The following is a 17,336-nucleotide window of genomic DNA, read 5'->3' as shown; positions in this document are numbered from 1 at the left end:
AAATTTGTTTTATGCTAAGAAGAGCCATACTTGAAGAGTCTAAAGAGCTATACCCAGCTAAAACAATTTCCTCTGAAAATAAAGCAAGGGCATCTGAAGAACAGAAAAACACTTAGCCACACCATGCTTACAGACACTTAAGAGAAGCAGCCACCTAAAGCAGTTCCCTGTGTAAATGTGGATGCAGGAGCTCAATGATGACTACAGACTTTGTTGATCAATCCTGAGCCGCACATGCTAGCCTCTCCTGTAATATCTCTGCCTCTCTGCATCCACTGGTAATGTCTCCCTGGTGGTTTGACCAGCAGGGAAGCAGTTCCTACTGTCAGAGAAGGCAGAGCCTCGCACTGGGGTGACCTATTGCCTCAAGTCCAAGGAGTCAGATCTTGCTTTCCTGAGTTTTCAACTGCATCTTTCAACAGCTAGTCAGCCAGGACCGGACGGCCTGAGAGGTAAGCAGCCTTCGCTAGGATGTAGCAGCAGGCAAGTGGCTGCTGCAAGCTGCTGCTGTGCACTGAGCGAGGGGTCAGTGCTATAAGCTGCTGTCCTCTAGCTAGTGTTTGCAGAAGAAGATAGGCCTCAGGGTATGCTGTCAGTGCTGGTCGCCTACTAGGAAACTGCAGTTGACTTTGGAGGTAAAAAGCATCCCCAGCCCAGTGCTGCAAGTTTGGCACAGTAGCTTCTCAGCAGGACTGACAGTAATCATTTTTTAGTATAATCTCTACGACTTTATCACGCTGTATGTACCGCACGTTCCAGGACCACATTCTATAAAGAGAAGCCCTGTTGTGGCTAGGTTAAAAATCTGATGCTGAACATTCTCCAAAGTCAACCAAGCCATAAAGGAAGAAAGAGACTGAGGTTTCTGTGATTCAGTAAGATGTACATGTTAGCAGGAAAGAGACTACTGTACTTTAATGGATATATGGAGAAGCCAATGAGACCCAGCAGGCCAATATATTCTAGATGAAATATTATCACAAATGAGGATGTGTTTTTATTCAAAGCACCAGCTGTTTACTTTAGATTTTGAGCAGCTGGGTGGCCTCATTCAATGGTTCCCTTACTTTGTTTGGGTTTGCTTTTTCTTACTAACCTTTCTGTGTAATTAATATAACCTGTTTATGAATTGGACTTTTTTTGCTGCTTGCATTGTAATTGAGATACAAATACAAGTAAGAATATGGATTTGTATTAGAATTGAGTATCTATCCATCGAGTGAGATAAGTGGATTTTAAGAGGTGCTTAGTTCAAGGTGCCAGGTTCCTTTACCATAAGTTAAACTTCACAGAAATAAACAGAGCAGCCATTTTATTAACTAAAAGGACAAATTAAACCTATTGCAGCTTCTAGTTCTTGTCTCTATGGCAAAAGTCCAGCTACATCTCACCTCGCCCTTCCCCAAAGCCTAGGAAAAGAGATGGAAAAGACAAAGGAAAAAGCTTAGGTCCTTCAAGAAAGATTCAGCACACACAGGTTAGGATCTGCTCCCAACCTCTGCTGAAGGAGTTTTTCATTCCCTTGAAAGCAGAGCCTTAACCAGATGCTAAAAGTTGGGAGTAGAGTAGGTGAAAATCCAAGAACAGAGACTGAGAGAAGCCCACCAGTCAGAATACTACAGAGAGAGAGGGCAAAAGGATTCATCACTTCAAGCTCCAGTCATTTTTAATTCATTGTTCTTATGGAGCATGCAGAGTGCAATCAAGGATGCAGCATTTCTCTGGAAATCATATTTAACCTCAAGGCTGAAGAGCAGGCATACCTCAGATACAAATGTTAATCCTTCCTAGAATATTGCAGTGATTACTATTTCATAGAAAGAAAGGAGAGTTCTATAGCCCCCATGGGGAAGAAAGCCACAATTTTTCTGGGGTCCCATTTTTCTATGAGCAGTTCAATGGCTAGAAATTACAAGTCAATAAATGCGTATAAGTAGGTAGAATAAAAGTATTTTTGTGCAATCCTCCAGTACATTCTTGTATTTTTATCAAGGCTTTCTGGCAATAGCATAAACCCACATAAACAAACAACTACTAGTCTGTTTATGAGACTTAAGTCCCACAAGACAAAAATACTGCCTTCAATTATTTCCACTGAGGGTGTGTTTTATTTTAATTGGCGGTGGGGGCGGGTGATGGAGGGATGCTTTTCATATCTGACTTCTAATTCCTCCTGGAAAAGTAGAGATTAGACCATGACAAGCATTATTATAGAGAAATGAAGAAAAACATCATGTTTCCCCCAGAAACGTAAAACACTATGATACTGTGCTAAACATTTCAATAGGGAAAGATGTTTCTTTTCACAGACATTATTTGCCCAAGGACCAGAACACTTATTTCTAAGTTTCTAGACCTCTCTGTAGTGCACAAGCAGAAATGTTCCCTTCTAGAATCTGCTCATAGGGAGATGTCCAGTAGCTTAATTCCACTGGGTAGCATCACCTCTCTGGTGCCACTGTCATAATTCTTTTGCTAATGTTGATTTAATACTAGCATAAACAACACAGCCATTACTAAAATGAAGCATCTGAAACAGATTCAGTGCTGTTAATGGATGAGTTGTTATGAACATGAGATTTTTACCATCTAATTAGCCAAGTGTTTTATATATAACAAGAAAGTATTATACATTTGCTTTGTATACTGCACATACATACATACATACCACCCACAATCATTCCTATGTGTACTAGAACAAGCCTTTGTAATGCTTAGTAAGTACAAGAAGGTGTTAAAATAAGTATAGATGTAGCCTTAAATACCTTAGCTCTCCCTACACCATCAAGATGTGTAAATAAGAATCAAATTTACCATACACCAACACTGGGAAGGTATACATCTTAAAACTGAATATGTAGCTAAAGTAAAAGCTACTACTTAGCTTTTGGTTTGAAGAACCTAGATTTTCAAGAACTACAGGTTCACATGTCAGCATATCAATTCCCACTTTGATGCCTCCAGTTATAAAAACAGAATACTAAGCAGTGTAAGATGGGTATTTATATTAAAAGATCACTTAAAATGTTATTTTTTCAATTTTTTTTAAACTCCAATGCATGTGGGGAAAGCTAACATTTTACAGCTGCTACAAAATCTACAAGAAGTACATACATTTCTATTATAATCTGTAAATTTTATAATCTGGTAAGACTGAAAGGAAAGGGCTTTGTGACTGGGTTATCCCTTCTTTTTGTACAGCTGACAAGATGCCCTAGATCCAGCAACAACGAAATGCACAGCTCTCTTCAGGCATTCTGAGTGGAAGGCGCTTAACGCGGGAGTATAACCAAACTAATTGTACTGTTATTTGTGAAAGTATTTTGACATTTGCAGTCTAATAGACTGAGCTAACAGTGAGAACTGTTCTTTTGCATATGGTAAGGACTTATTGTTTAGAAGTGATAAGTGGTGCCTATAATGCAATTTTGTACATTGCATTGACACCAGATCATGGTCTGGATGGTAAGGATCAAATTGTGTACTCACTCATGCGTAAGCAATGGAACATTGCTCTTTCCTTCTCTGGTTGTGACAACATCACGTTTGACGCCAAATGCTTTTCCATAACTGTCTTTGGACAGAAGATCAAAAATTTCATTATTATACACTTCTACAACAGAAACCTCAACCCAGTAACTTCCTGGTGGCTTCTCCGAAATAAGCCTGGAGAAAAAAAATAGAAAAAAAAAAAGAAGAAAAAAGCCAAAAAATGTTGAAGTCAAACCCCAAGTGAACAATCTGTAAATAAAGATCTATTATTTAATTGTAATCTAATTACAATCTGATAAAAGTGCTTATTAAATATCTATAGCTGTGGCTTTGCCTCATCCACGTTAATGTTAGGCTGAAGAATCAGAATATAAAAATAAATTATACATGAAGCAGTAAATAAAACTTCATTTTCCAAACAGCTATGCCAGCTTAAATTGTTTTTCTCCACTAGCCTCCCTCCCTCCTCAACATTTTTTTTATACCATTTTCTGCTGGATGTTATTGCATTCAGAGCTCAAGGTATGACAAACTATGGCAGTGTGCAAGCACTGAACAGGCAGAGATGGTAAACTGCCCAGCTAGATCTGTAAGAAGTTACCTGTCCACAGCCTCAAAAAATTCATAAATTAGGGGCTTGACTATTCAGAAGAATATTTACAGTTAGACACAAGTTATTCTGGTACAAAATTGGTTCTTTGATTTAGCTTATACCCTTCTCCAAAAGAAACAGGCTTAGCTGGAAAAACTCTAATGGCTCTTCTATTATAACACAGCAGCATGTCAGTTCAAATCATGCATTAGGTTCAACTAAAAAAATCTAAGAATTCTCAAAGCAAGAATAAATTGTAGTTAAAAATTCTATTGTCATGCTTCTTGGGGACTGGGTTCTAATCTGGATTCTCTTCCTCTATTGCAACTGTCAATTTTCACAAAATTTGTAAGAACTTAATTATCTTTTGGACTCCTACAACTATGGTTGAAACATATTCAACAGTTAATTAGGAGTCTGACAGACAGACAGATAACATGCAGCAAATTCGCATAATCTTATTTTCTTAGAAAATCAGACTAAGCAGGAGAGACTGGAAATCTATATCAAAACTCAAATATCGAATGGCAGTCAGAGAAGCTATAAATATTAATCATTGGGAAGCTGAAATCTGTAATGATAAATACATTACAAACATCCTTTCTAAAATTTAGGGTGGCTGCCACTGAGATGAGTCTTTAGTTAGTTGTTACCTGAACACTTCTTGGGTAGCTCGAGGAATAATTCCAAGTTCTGATTCATCTTCTGTAGAGAATGCAAAGTTCTCCTCCAGCTGTGGTCCTAACATAGTGTATGTCTTCCCACTTCCAGTTTGCCCATAAGCCATGATACACACATTGTACCTGAAAATTAAAAGGGCCTTCATTTATTTTACCATTACCAAATGTGTGTTAGGTGGCAAGTCAAACCCCAAACAATTTGAGAACACAAACTGAAACAAAAAATAAATACACTGCCCCTGCAGATTTCTTTCTGGAGATCTAAAAATCTGACAGAAATTAAAGTACTGCTCATAACTTCGCCTAAACAGATTTTATTTGTTAAGCGGAGTTGAAGGGATGCTTAGCTTGGAATGACTGATGGGGTTAGACCTCCTGTCTGCCCAACTTCCACTTCATGCACTACTGAGCTGCTTGTTAATTAGCTCCTGAACCACTGCAGTTTACAGCAGAGCATTTTAAAGTAAAACATTGCTGGGTTTGATTTGTCTTACAGTGCTATGCTGCAGACCACAGCACTAATATCTTAACAGCTGGGAACAGTAAACTCTTCAGCTCTTGTAGTCTTTTTCAGGCAGGCTCACCAGTCGTAGCTCTCAGTCACTGGAAAAGATAAGACAGCCCTAATAATAAGAGGCATAAATTTTAAATCAAATGCATCAGTTCAGCCTAAGCATGCACACAGAGACTACTCTGGAGTAAAGGCGGTAGGAACTGCTCTGATACGGACTTGTAGAAGGTGAAAATGTACAATCTCGCTGCAGAGGTACAGGCACCTATGAAACGAAACGCGATTCATCATCTTCTGAAGCAGACATGTAAAATACATCTAATGAACAGAACTCTGAAAATGGCCACTTCTCCACACTGAAAAGAATAAAAAAAGTCTACAGCTGCGAGCTCTGTTGTGGATGTCTGTGTTGCAGAGACCTGAATTTAGATGTAGGAATCCTATCCAGAAAGTGTATTTCTAACACAGTTGAAACAAAGTCAACATCTTAAGCAAAACAAGTGGGCAGATAAAAATGTATCCAGCCACAGTGCTACTTGGTATTGAGGACCAATATTGTATTGTGCAGCTGAAGGTTAGTCCCTACTCGGCTGCATCTGCTCTGCAGCACCTGCCAGCACCTTGGTGTTGACTGCAGAACTGTGCCAGCAAAACTCTTGGAAGACATGCAGTTATGCTGACAGGACTGCTCCTTCCCTGGACAATCTTGTTTGTTCAGAGACACAACATTAGCAGAATCTCCATACACGGTGAGTGCTTCGCAGTATGCTGAAATTTCTGCTCTACTAGAGAGTTGCAAGAATGGGCTTGCTCCTGGTCTGCCAGGGAGTATAATTTCACTGCCTAAGCTACATCCTCTGTGGGCAGACCTGAGCAGCAGCTTTTGGTTATCCGATACTTTTCCTTGTATCAAAAATGTTTTTTCAAGCACATGCCAGCAAATTTCAATGAACACCCCTCATCTAATTGTTTTAAATTTATGGTTTCAAGTCATGAAATACTTGCATGGCTGCTGCAGAGAAATATATTTGCAGCAATTTTTTGCATATTAAACATGCCTAGAAGCAATTCTTTTTTGAGGATTATTTAGAAAGCTTTCTCCTGTTAGAAAGAAATGTGGGCTGATAAGCACCACGGCAAATACCTGGGTACCCCTTCTGGGGATGCGAAATCAAAGTTGCACTCAGTGAACCTGTAGTGAGGTCCCTCCATATTTCAGGATGCACAGTATAAAACAGAGGTATAATCATAGATTTGATGAAGTAAAGGAGAAAACTGTAACTGAAAATAAAGAGCACTGCAGCAAAATGTGCTAGAAATTAAGGCTGTAAACCCGAAACAAGGGATTTCTCCAAGTATTCACTGCTGACATAACTCTACTTGCATTTATGTCAGTGGAAAAGCTCCCACTGATTTGGGTAGTTTTCAGCTAGGCTAACAATGAGTAATTTTCACAATTCCACTCCTAACACACACTGCCTTGCCAGCCCATAGCTGAGTGAGACTTCCAGCCCCACTTCAAAATTGGAGGGATCTTTGGAACCAAAAAGGGAGCCAGAGCTTGGAAGTAGTAGTTTTCCTTAGGAAAAACAGAATGAAAGTCTTTTTAGACATCTCTCAAACTTTCATATAGTCCAGCTATTCAAATTTTCCTTAATTTCCGCTTTAAGAAATAAGTCTTGTCCTTGTAAAGGATGAAAGTAAGCATCATGGACAAAACAGTTCTGACAAGACACAGATGACATGATTTTGTAACATTGAAGATAGAGATGTAAATCAGGTATCCATCAGTGATGACTTCTCTGCCAAAGCCAAAACAGTATTTCAGTAAGCCCAAATGAGCTCAGACTATCCTAAGCAGTATTGTATCTAAGTAGGCACAGGAGAGAATGAATTATTGGGTGATTCAACAAGAGGACAAGCAGCAGACTAGTTTATATTTACCTAGCTTATTTTACAAGTTTTCTGGTTCCAACACAAGGGTTTCCAATAGAGCAATCTGAAAATTTGGACTATGATTCACCTATGTGCCCTGACATTTCTCCTTCTCCACTCTGCTTCATCAGTCATATTCTTGTTTTGAAAAGTTCTTATTGTCAAGCTAAAATGCCAATAGCTTTGTAGCATTCCTCTCCTGAAAAGAGTGTGGATGTTCAGCATAGCGAAGTTATCACTAGGAGAGAATGCTGTTGAAGGAAATCAAAGAAGGAGAAAATTTATTCTTCTTTTAAAATAAACAAACAAGTTTGATTCTTCAATGCTGTAAAGAAAAGTTATCTTACTCCCTTGCTGGCCCTGTACAGCTAACTGTAAACTTTGAAGCCTGCTGTACTTTGTCTGTTTTGCATATGGGACAATCTTCCTGTATATTTATACTGAAAAATGAAACAATTCATTAAGAAAGAAAAAGAAAGAAAAAATAAAGAAAAGGAGTGGAACACTCCTTTCTACTTAGGCTAAAAATTGTTACAGACTACTTTGGAACCCAGACTAAAACAATCAGGAGCAGCAAAAAGATTCAAGGTTCAGACTAAGTATGTCTGTTTCCCATTTACACTGGGACAGCTGCTGAGAAACATGGCTCGTATACACAGCCTTGCCGTCCCTGAAAATCTGCTTCTGTTTAAATGGCACTTCTGGAAGAACAAGACAACTTTTTTGTTTTCAATAACAGAACATTTCCTAACTGAATATAAAAATCCTAGCTTTTAGGACAGGATTCTCTCAATGTGGAAATTAGAAAGTGGGAAGTACAGCAGATCAAGGTACAGTTCAGATATGCCTGAAGATACATAGGCAACATATGGAGCCAAAGCAAATTTATGTTAATTGCAAATGGAAAAGCAGAGAGAGAAAACAGTGGTTATACGGACTTCTTCAAACTCCTCCAACCTAGTGGTCCCTAGGTTGCTCAGCTATGGAAACTGTGGTTACTCATCCTTGGTAAATGTTGAAACCAAGACAGTAAACAAGAACTATGCCGTACGGGCCATATAGGACTCCCCTTAGCCTTTGTGGGCCCCTCCATGGCACATGTAAAGAGATGGGATTTCCCACTAGCCGCAATATCCTGATATGCCCATTTTAGGCTGCTTTTAAGAATAGGAAACTTGAAAACTTCAATGTGCAGGCTGCCAGGAACAAGGATTACCACTTTTCAGCTATGCCACTGTGACTGGAAAGGGACTGTCTTTTGCTCTTCAGGGAGGGAAATGTCCTGTTGACAGCTCTACAACAACCATCTATAATTGAGTGAAAATGGAATGGGGGTGAGAAAGGAGCAGAAAGGAAGTTTTGTATGAACCTCAGTTCAATTGTCAAGGATTATAACAATATGCACTTCTTCGTAACAAGAGTAGTTTAAGTTGGCTCTAGTATAAATGAAGAATCACACTTCATGAACTTCAGTGGCTAGAAGTGATTACACATATTTGTTAGTGGTTGTTACTGATCAGTTTTGGATTCAAACCAGAATTCTGTTTTAACCTCAGTGCCTGAAGGAGTGTTAGAACTAAAGCTGAGGCTGCTCAGTTCTGCTTCAACCACAAATTGATCATACCACCTCCTACGGCCTGTGTCGTACACAAAAACAGAACAGATGATCAGAAAGTGGCCCTGGCAGGCCTTTCATATATGAAGACACTGTTGGAAAAGATGTATCACACTGTGTCTACAACTGAAAAACTTATAAAACGTAACCTAACAAAACACTAAAAAAGACAGTATCCTCCATTAGAAGCAATGCTTAAGTTTGCCAGAAAGAGCACAGAGGAAAAAACCTATTTTTTTCCCCCAAATTTGTCTGCTCTGCTAAATTTTGTAAACAGTGTTTTCACTGTTTATATGGGGAAACAACATTCACTTGGTGTTGAGCAGAAAGAAAACAGGAAAAGGCAAAGGCAAAGCCACAAAACTCGACAGGACCACACTATTAAGTCTTTTTTATTTTTTTAATTGACAGATTTCAGTACATTATTGCCCTTTAGCTTTCTTACTCACCCGTTTTAACTTACCCATCTAGAAGAGATGTTAGCAAAGGGGCCACATCTGCAAATACTGTGTCTTGAGACTCTGAAGCACTGTAAACTCTGAGGAGCAAAGTGCAATGATTAACTGAAGAAAAAATATAAATATATTGTCACAATACAAGAATACAAACTAGGGAGAATGTAGGCCAGTGACATAAAACTTGGGACCTGCTGACATTTCTGTGTCAGGGGACTGAAAATTAGAACTCCAAAGTTCTCGCCCACTTTTTGGGAGCGGCTGTTGTCTGTGCTGGAGGGAATGACCCGCAGGTATAGACTTGTGGCGCTCTGAACTCATCCTAATCCTTCTGCCTGCCTCTCTGGAAGGTGAGTCTTTTTTCAGACTGTACTGCATCCCTGTTACTTTCTCCCAAGTACCAGACTGTGAAATATCCCTGCTGCCTGTGTTCCCTTTGTGTCACACCAAGGAAGGGAGTGGTCAGGTTGTCCTTCCCTTTAGATGCAGGTAAGGATTGGGAATAAAAGAGGTGCAGAGGCTGTAAACTTGCCTTGGGACTTGTCTCAGAAGAGTCAGTGGCAGAGCAGAAATCACAAGACCCCTGAGGGTCATGTTTAAGGATGCACTGTCTTTGTGGGCAGCATCAGTCTAAGGTATTTCCATCCCCACCCCTGCTGAACTATCTACTCTGAAGTAAACACTTCCCACTCAAGGGAAGACTTTCTTTTACATTGTGATGTGGATTTCAGACTAATTTTTAACAGAATGAAAGACAAATAAATTTAATTTGTTATTCCACCTCTTAGAAAAGAGCAATGACAGTGCAATCCTTGGGCCAAAACAATGATGTCTAAAACAACTGCATACATTTTTTCAAATTCAAAGGAGAAAAAAGCTAGCACAGGGCTCTTCAAAGAATTTTTTCCTCCAACCCTTTCAACTATAAAGTTTGTACAACGTAAAATCAAGACCTGAAAATCGGAAATCATCAAAGGGAGGAAATTCTGATTGTAATACGTAGTCCTCCTCACTCATTCATTTCTTCTCTAGCACACCAAAAACGCATCCTCCCCAAGATAATAGCCTGCAACAAGTACTATTTGTACAAGATGAACAGAATCTAAAACATGAATGTCATTAGCCACACTTAAGTATTTGAAGTATGAATGTTTATCTTTGGAAAAAGCTTACTTTTCTGGTAACTTTTTGTTGTGATTCTTTTTTTGTTGTTTGTTTAGCTCTGTTTTTCAGTGAGTGATGTGTATTCTCTATAGCTTATAGCAAAACGACTAATTAGAAACAGGAATTTTGGTAGCAGCAAACATTACAAAGCATAGTTACTTCCCTGTGTATATAGTATACTAGTACATTTGCCTTAGCACTGTCCCACAGCTTGTATATGATACTACAAGTTTAACTGAATGAAGACATATGCTGTTTATGAAGACACAAATGCTCTTTAGCATTTACTCAAGTCTCTTTGTATATTTAACCAGGATCTGGCCACTACAGTCTATAGCCTGCAGAAATGTACATTTTGATGCATGTCCTCCATAAATAAGACTGTACAGGGGGATCACTGATAAACAGATACAGAATTAGAGCCAACCCACTTCGTTCAGCATTTTGCTCCTGATAATAGCCAGAGGAAGGAGTAAGAAACACTACGGGGGCTGGAGACACAATAATTCATCTCTGTGTCTCATTCTAATCCTTAGAAGCTGTCAACTGGCCTCAAAACCAAAATATGAATTGAATCTCTGTTTCAAAAAAAATATTATTAGAATTAGTATTCAGTTTCTTTTTGCATCTTGCCAAATTGTTGGCCTGGAGTAACGTCCTGTGGCAATGTGTTCCACAGTCTAATTGTAAGTTGCATGAAAATGTACTCTCTTTAATCAGGAAAGGAACACTTGTCTGGCTTGATGGACAAATACTGCTTGTCTTGCCATTCCATTGATGTGCTGTCATACTACACTGAGAAACCAACAAATATGCAGAGACGTGGCACAGTTCGTACTGGGAGAACACAGACTCTGAATAGCAATACTCCATCCTTGCTTTGCATGCATGCACGTATATGCTTCAGTAAACTTTGCACATCAAATCTGCAAGGTCAATACAAGAGAGCAAAAACACTTCCAAACACTTTTCTCTGCTTCATTTATCATCTGCAGTTGATGAAATATTCATCAGCACCAAGTCCTCCATCTTTACCAAGTAGGCCTCTAACTCAGTATGTGTTGAAATGATATTTTTTTCTTAACACATCAAAACATCTCAGAGCTACTACACAAAAAAAACCCCAACTTAAAAAGATATTTTAGAGATGAGAACATACTGTCTTCACTTGCTGTTGATGAGTTTTGCTGTCTAATAAAGCAAACAGATTACCACTGACCACAACCAGGGCTAGAATCAACCAGTCTTAGTAGTCTGTACTGCAAAATAGTGTAGCCATGGCTAACTATGTCAGCTTCAGGTTGTGGTAGCCATTCAGAGGAAAGGCACGGGGCTCCATGCTACAGTAACTACTCCAAATGTTTACTCAGCTTCATTAAAGTGGTTTTACTGCCACTACTTAGCTGCTGTGGTTCAAACGCTACCAGTATCCAAATGCAGTAGTTTAAAGTTGTCTTGAACTAGTTTATGCTACACTGTCATCACAGCACCGGCTGAAGTGTGGACACCCACTTAATTAGCTATCTGAGACCATGGAAAGATGCAGCAAAGCCAGAGAATCTCTTTCTATAAGCCCATGTATTTTTACCAGAATGATGACAGATTTGTCCCTGTGTAGCGATTAATGTGAATTTCACCTTGAAAATTCTGAGCTTCTTTTTTATTTTGCTAACTGATTCGCCAATAAAATTATAAAAGCATAACATGCTGAAAGCTGGAATTTTCTTCCTGAGCTGAAATAAAATATTTTGACATTTATTAGTTCCATAAAACTTTGCTAAAAAAATAAACATTTTTGAGTTCATAAGAACCATATGCTCGTCTGTTTATAAAAAAAGAGCTGTGCTGGGACATTGAAAAAACATTCCCCAAGAACTGCATTCTTTGGGGGATTTACATTTTTTTAACCCTTTTCCTGATTATCAGGATCTGTACCACATGTCCAGAGTCACAGCACCTCTGGAGTGCTGTGTCAATACCATTAACCGTGTAGCTCTACAGAGTTGAATTCCAGCATTATTCTGCATTTACTTCAACTGGTATGGCTATGTTAGGTGTAGCTGGAGGGTGAAAGGAATTACTTTGAGTAGCTTAGCAGACATACAAGGTAGCCATGTACCCTGAGAGACTGCATATGCCTTCTATCAAGGGAGTCCTATAACCTACAGTATCAGTAAAGCTTCCCCAAGATTTGCATTATCTCGGGAATTTTCAGTTGTTTGGTGACCTACACAACCCCAGTCCACAGTCTTCATGAGTAGAAAGAGGCAGCATCTGAGAAGGATGCCTCAAGGAAAGGGTGAATGACTGGCAATGTTTAGCAAACCTATGGCAGTTCAGGCTAAACAGGCTCAGACCCTAAGTTTAAACCAGGACAGATAATTCATGACTTCAGATCAAGTTTTGCCTTCAAGCAAGGAAGCTTGAAATTGTCCTCATGTGTTCTGTTTCCAGAGGGTTTTGAAGCATCGTTCAGGGTAGAGAGCCTACTGTATAAGTCACTGTAATGCATAGATGCAAAGTTTGCATTAGAAAAAAGGTATGGGGAAAAATTTTGTATTTCTTCATTTACAGAAATCTCATTTGTATTAGTTTAACTCTTCATTCCTGTTTTCAGAGGTTCAGGTCAGCTCCATTCTGAAAGAACACAAGGCACCTTTCAGCCTGACTCCCTGAAGTTTGTTGTCTTGCCCATTGACTCTCTGGTGTCTGATAAGGCACAAACACTAATTTAAACCCTTATCACAGCTGGTGCATTCAAAATCTCTCTTGTCTATGTGGATTCTTGAGCATCTAATAAGGAAAGTGGTCACACTACAGACCTTCCCTCAGGGAGCACTGATTTACATGCCACTACTCTACCCTGTTGTCTACGTTCAGGCCATTTTAACTCTAAGTTAAAAGTAGCATGGCTGAACATTGAATCTTACAAGTCCTCAGTCCAGTTTCTGGCTCAGTCATGTTGTATGTCTAATGCTGAAGTCACACAATCCACCTCAAGTCCTTACCTTTAAAATGTGGGTAACATTTTGCTATCTCGCAGTATGTTGCAAGGATCATGAGAGCTACTCAGACTGTGAAGAGGGTCAAGCCTCTACACAGGTTTCAAACTTAGGCATATCAGTAGTCTTCACTGAGAGGGAAAACTAAGTGTGTCATCTATATCCTGAAGTGCGTTATTCTGTCCTGGGAAGAATGTGAACACCACATACATAAAAAAAGACCCCCAAACATTACCTTCTAGCCAGTGCTTACTGAAAAATTAGCCTTCACTGTACAAATCTTCCAGCAATCCAGATTTCTACAGAGGACTACTCACCTGTCAAACTGAAAAGTCTTGTTTATTGATGCATGACCAGGACGGTTACACTTTACAAGGACAGTTTCCTAAAAGAAAAACAAAATACTTACAGTTAATATCATAGGCATATACACAAAAAAGAAATATTTATCATTTCTAACATTCCATGTGATGGCAGTAATTAAGGATCATGAAGTCCAAGACCCTCCTCCAGCAGTCACCAACACTGAGGCTTTAGAGCCTGTATATTGCAGTGAACTAGCAAGACCACAAGAAAGGATCTCAAAACACATTCAGATTATTAAAGAACAACCAACAAAAAATGCACGCACTTAAGTTCACAAGAAAGATCCAAACCCTTACCTGAACTTCTTATGCACCTAGAAAGCCACAGGTAAGTAAACCCAACCTCCCTAACTGCCACCACAGGTAGAAAAAATGGCAAAACCAGCCCTTTATTATAGGGTCAATTTTCACAGTGCCTTTTCAGATTGATTTCATATATATTTGTGCCTAGAACTGAGCAGAAGATACACATTTCATAGAATAACATGCTAGTCCACAATTGTGGGAAAGAACTGCACTAGCACAATTGGTAGAAGTCCATGAGATTTTAGTGGAATCCACTTTCCAGATGGATTATATAGTAGTTTTGTAAGTCTGACAGATATTGTTAGCAGCTCTTTAAATTATTATCAGAGTGTAATCACAGCAGTCTGGCATACCTTACATAGCAACTTCTGTGCCCTTCTGCTCCTCATGGCATATGTTGCTTAATTGCAGAGAAAAGTACAGAAAAAAGATGTAGGAGTTTACAACAATTTGGGTGGAAGCTCACTAGCACACAAAATACTTCATCTAATTCAAGGAGGTTTCCTAGCTTACTAACCCGCGGTTACGTTACTGCATTTGATGGGAGTGCTGAAATTCCTACTGTGCTTCAGACAAGTAGCTTGGAGTGCTGAACTAACGGCCTTCACATGAGTATTGCCACAGAATGAAGTCGTAAAGAGCTGAGCAAATAACGACTGCATAACAGCATGCAAATGGCTAATAAAAATTAAATTTCTTGTTTTGAGTTTATAAGCATTTCTTCCTCTTGGAGAAGGCCAATGTATTGTTATCAACTTAGTGATGACAACACTCACTCTGCAGAATGAGCTATGTTACCCAGTACTGGCAAACCTAGCAGCAGTACAGATGTGAGTACAACACTTTGCTACAAAATGGCCTGACAAAGAAATTCTAATAGGATCAGTAACTAAAAGGCTCTGGGGGGAGGAAAAAAAAAGAAAAGTTAAAAAAAAAAAAGGAAACGGATACAGAGTTATGGAACACATTTCTGATTGAGATATCAAATTTACTTGCAGACAGCTTTCCCTAAGGTGAGAAATGGGACAGAAAAAACTCTACTTGCATAACACAGAAACAAAAGAATTGCTAATAGGCAGAAATTTCATATGAGCATTGGTAATGATCTTCCATTCTCATGAGATCAGTATGGCCTAACATCTCCACCACAGCTGCTGGCCTACAGAATTTCATCAGGCTTCCCTGTCAATAGTGCTTGTGAAATCCATACAACTGTCTCATATGAACACTGAAGAACCCTTTTTTCATGCCAGAGTCACAGAATACTCCTAGTCTAAGTTCTTTCAGGGCAATATGAATCATGGAAATGACAAAAGGATACTTCATAAATATTTACAACCTGCCCTGACACCCAAGCCTGACTCCCCAAGCCTGGGGAGCAGTTCAGTAAGTGAAATTCAGCAAAGCAGAGAAATAATTTTTAGTGAGTAATATAGAATAGTGGATATAGACATGATCACAGAATCCAGCCATGATAATTATAATTTCTTATCACTTGTTATTGCATATCTGCTGGAGGCTATGCCCCCTATCCCAAGACTACCGCTCCACAGCAGAGCCAATCTAAGGGAGGCTGTGACTGCTCCTCATGTTCCACTGTCAACTTCAGTGCAACTGGCTGACATAGCACTGGGGCTGACATGGACAGCTTAAAGCATTCCCCACACCGGGTAAGCACCAGGGGAAGAAACCTCTAGCTGGGGATGGTGATAAGCAACTGGGAATGTCTCCGACTACTATAGCTACATCCATCTGATCTATTACAAAATTATCTCCCAAGAAAAGGTGGGTCTTGGCTGTGCTAATTAATGTTTTCCCAGTACTATCCTATCCTGAAGAAACCGCAGAATCTTGCCCCTTGCCTGATATTCAGAGCAGCCTCTTTGCCATGCCCTATTTCTCAAGTACGCATAAATGAAAACCTTCTCAAAATGATTTGAAAAGAATTAATCACATAGAGGCAGCCACCTTCTTTTCTATGTGACAAAGAAAGTTGGATTCAAACATCATTTCAGGTTATTAGGCTAGGGCAGGTGCCTCAGGTGCCTGCATACTTGTGGAGAGAGACAAACATATTTAAAGTTTAATTCAGATCTTAGGTGAATGACTTTCCCTCTGGAGGTAGCTACTTTTCTTCAGCAACCACAAGGGGAGTCTGGAGTGATTAGGCATCTCATTTAAGTGTCTACATTTGGTGTTGTGAATCCAGGTGAAAATAGAGCTACTCATTCAGACATGACACCTATATTCACTAGTGCACACAGCACAGCCTGCCAGAGATGGACAAAATTACAGAAAAGCAGCAAGTGGGAACCTAGACCAGAATCATGGAATGGTTGAGGTGGGAAGGGACTTAGAGATTGTCAAGGCCAACCCCCTGCTCAGAGCAGGGTCAGCTACAGCAGGTTGCCCAGGATCATGTCCAGTCAGGTTTTGAGTATCTCCAAAGATGGTGACTCCACACCCTATCTGGGCAATCTGTTCCTATGTTTGACTACCCTCACAGCTTCTCATGTTCAAGCTTGATTTCCTGTATTTCAATTTGCACCCAGTCCTCCTTGTCCTGTCACCACCAAGAAGATTCTGAGCATTCAGTACCTTCATCTACTCATTTTCACAGTGACAATACCAGCACTGCTCAATGTCCTAATGTATGTGGAGCAGTTCAACCTAATGTGTAGTGTGTACTCACTCTCCACCATTATTGCACAACAAGCTTCAGGAGAAAGGCTCAGACAGTTGTTACTGTTATGCTGAGGAGCTGGGCATACACAGGAAAGCAGAGAGAAGACTTACAAAAATCTTAAAGTATCTAAAAAATTGAAATTAAATACTCTGCTGTGCATCCAGTAAAACCCTAAGCCTTTTTTCAGACTTAGAATCAGAGTAATGATTCTCTAGATAAGATGAGCAAGTTTACAGAAAAGATCACATGTGTCTTTTGAGGAATGATATGAATCTCTAAATAAACAAAAAAAACCCCACTCAAAGACTAAATGGAATTCATGTAGTCTCAGACTCACAAAAAGATACACAACCATTCTGTCCAAGTGTCAGTTCTGCCTATTTACAGACAGTTTGAACACAGCTCCTGGCAGAGGAGAAGCAAAGCTACTTTATACTGTGATTTCAGTCTATCACTACAAGACAGATGTTTCCCTATTCTAGTTATAACATGACAAAGCTGTAGCGTAGATGAGACAGATCAGCATAATACTA

The 17,336-nt window shown here is 39.4% G+C and overlaps 1 protein-coding gene across 1 annotated transcript in view; it reads right to left on the bottom strand.

Annotated features, from left to right (window-relative positions):
• KIF25 (kinesin family member 25) overlaps positions 1-17,336 on the bottom strand; it is a gene marked incomplete at its 3' end in the record, with an annotated part of 42,949 nt that overhangs the window by 8,466 nt on the left and 17,147 nt on the right. Inside the window, exons 8-11 of the mRNA XM_081997040.1 lie at positions 13,764-13,831; positions 9,289-9,363; positions 4,738-4,887; positions 3,490-3,666 (exon numbers count right to left, since the gene is read on the bottom strand). Of these exons, the coding sequence (XP_081853166.1) occupies positions 3,490-3,666; positions 4,738-4,887; positions 9,289-9,363; positions 13,764-13,831 (470 nt within the window). The remainder of the gene's footprint in view (positions 1-3,489; positions 3,667-4,737; positions 4,888-9,288; positions 9,364-13,763; positions 13,832-17,336) is intronic.

This window comes from Phaethon aethereus (genome assembly GCF_964289735.1).
Source record: "Phaethon aethereus genome assembly, chromosome: 3".
Classification (NCBI taxonomy): Eukaryota; Metazoa; Chordata; class Aves; order Phaethontiformes; family Phaethontidae; genus Phaethon; species Phaethon aethereus.
Note: the sequence above shows the minus strand (reverse complement) of the source record. Positions and strands in the feature narration are given on the sequence as shown.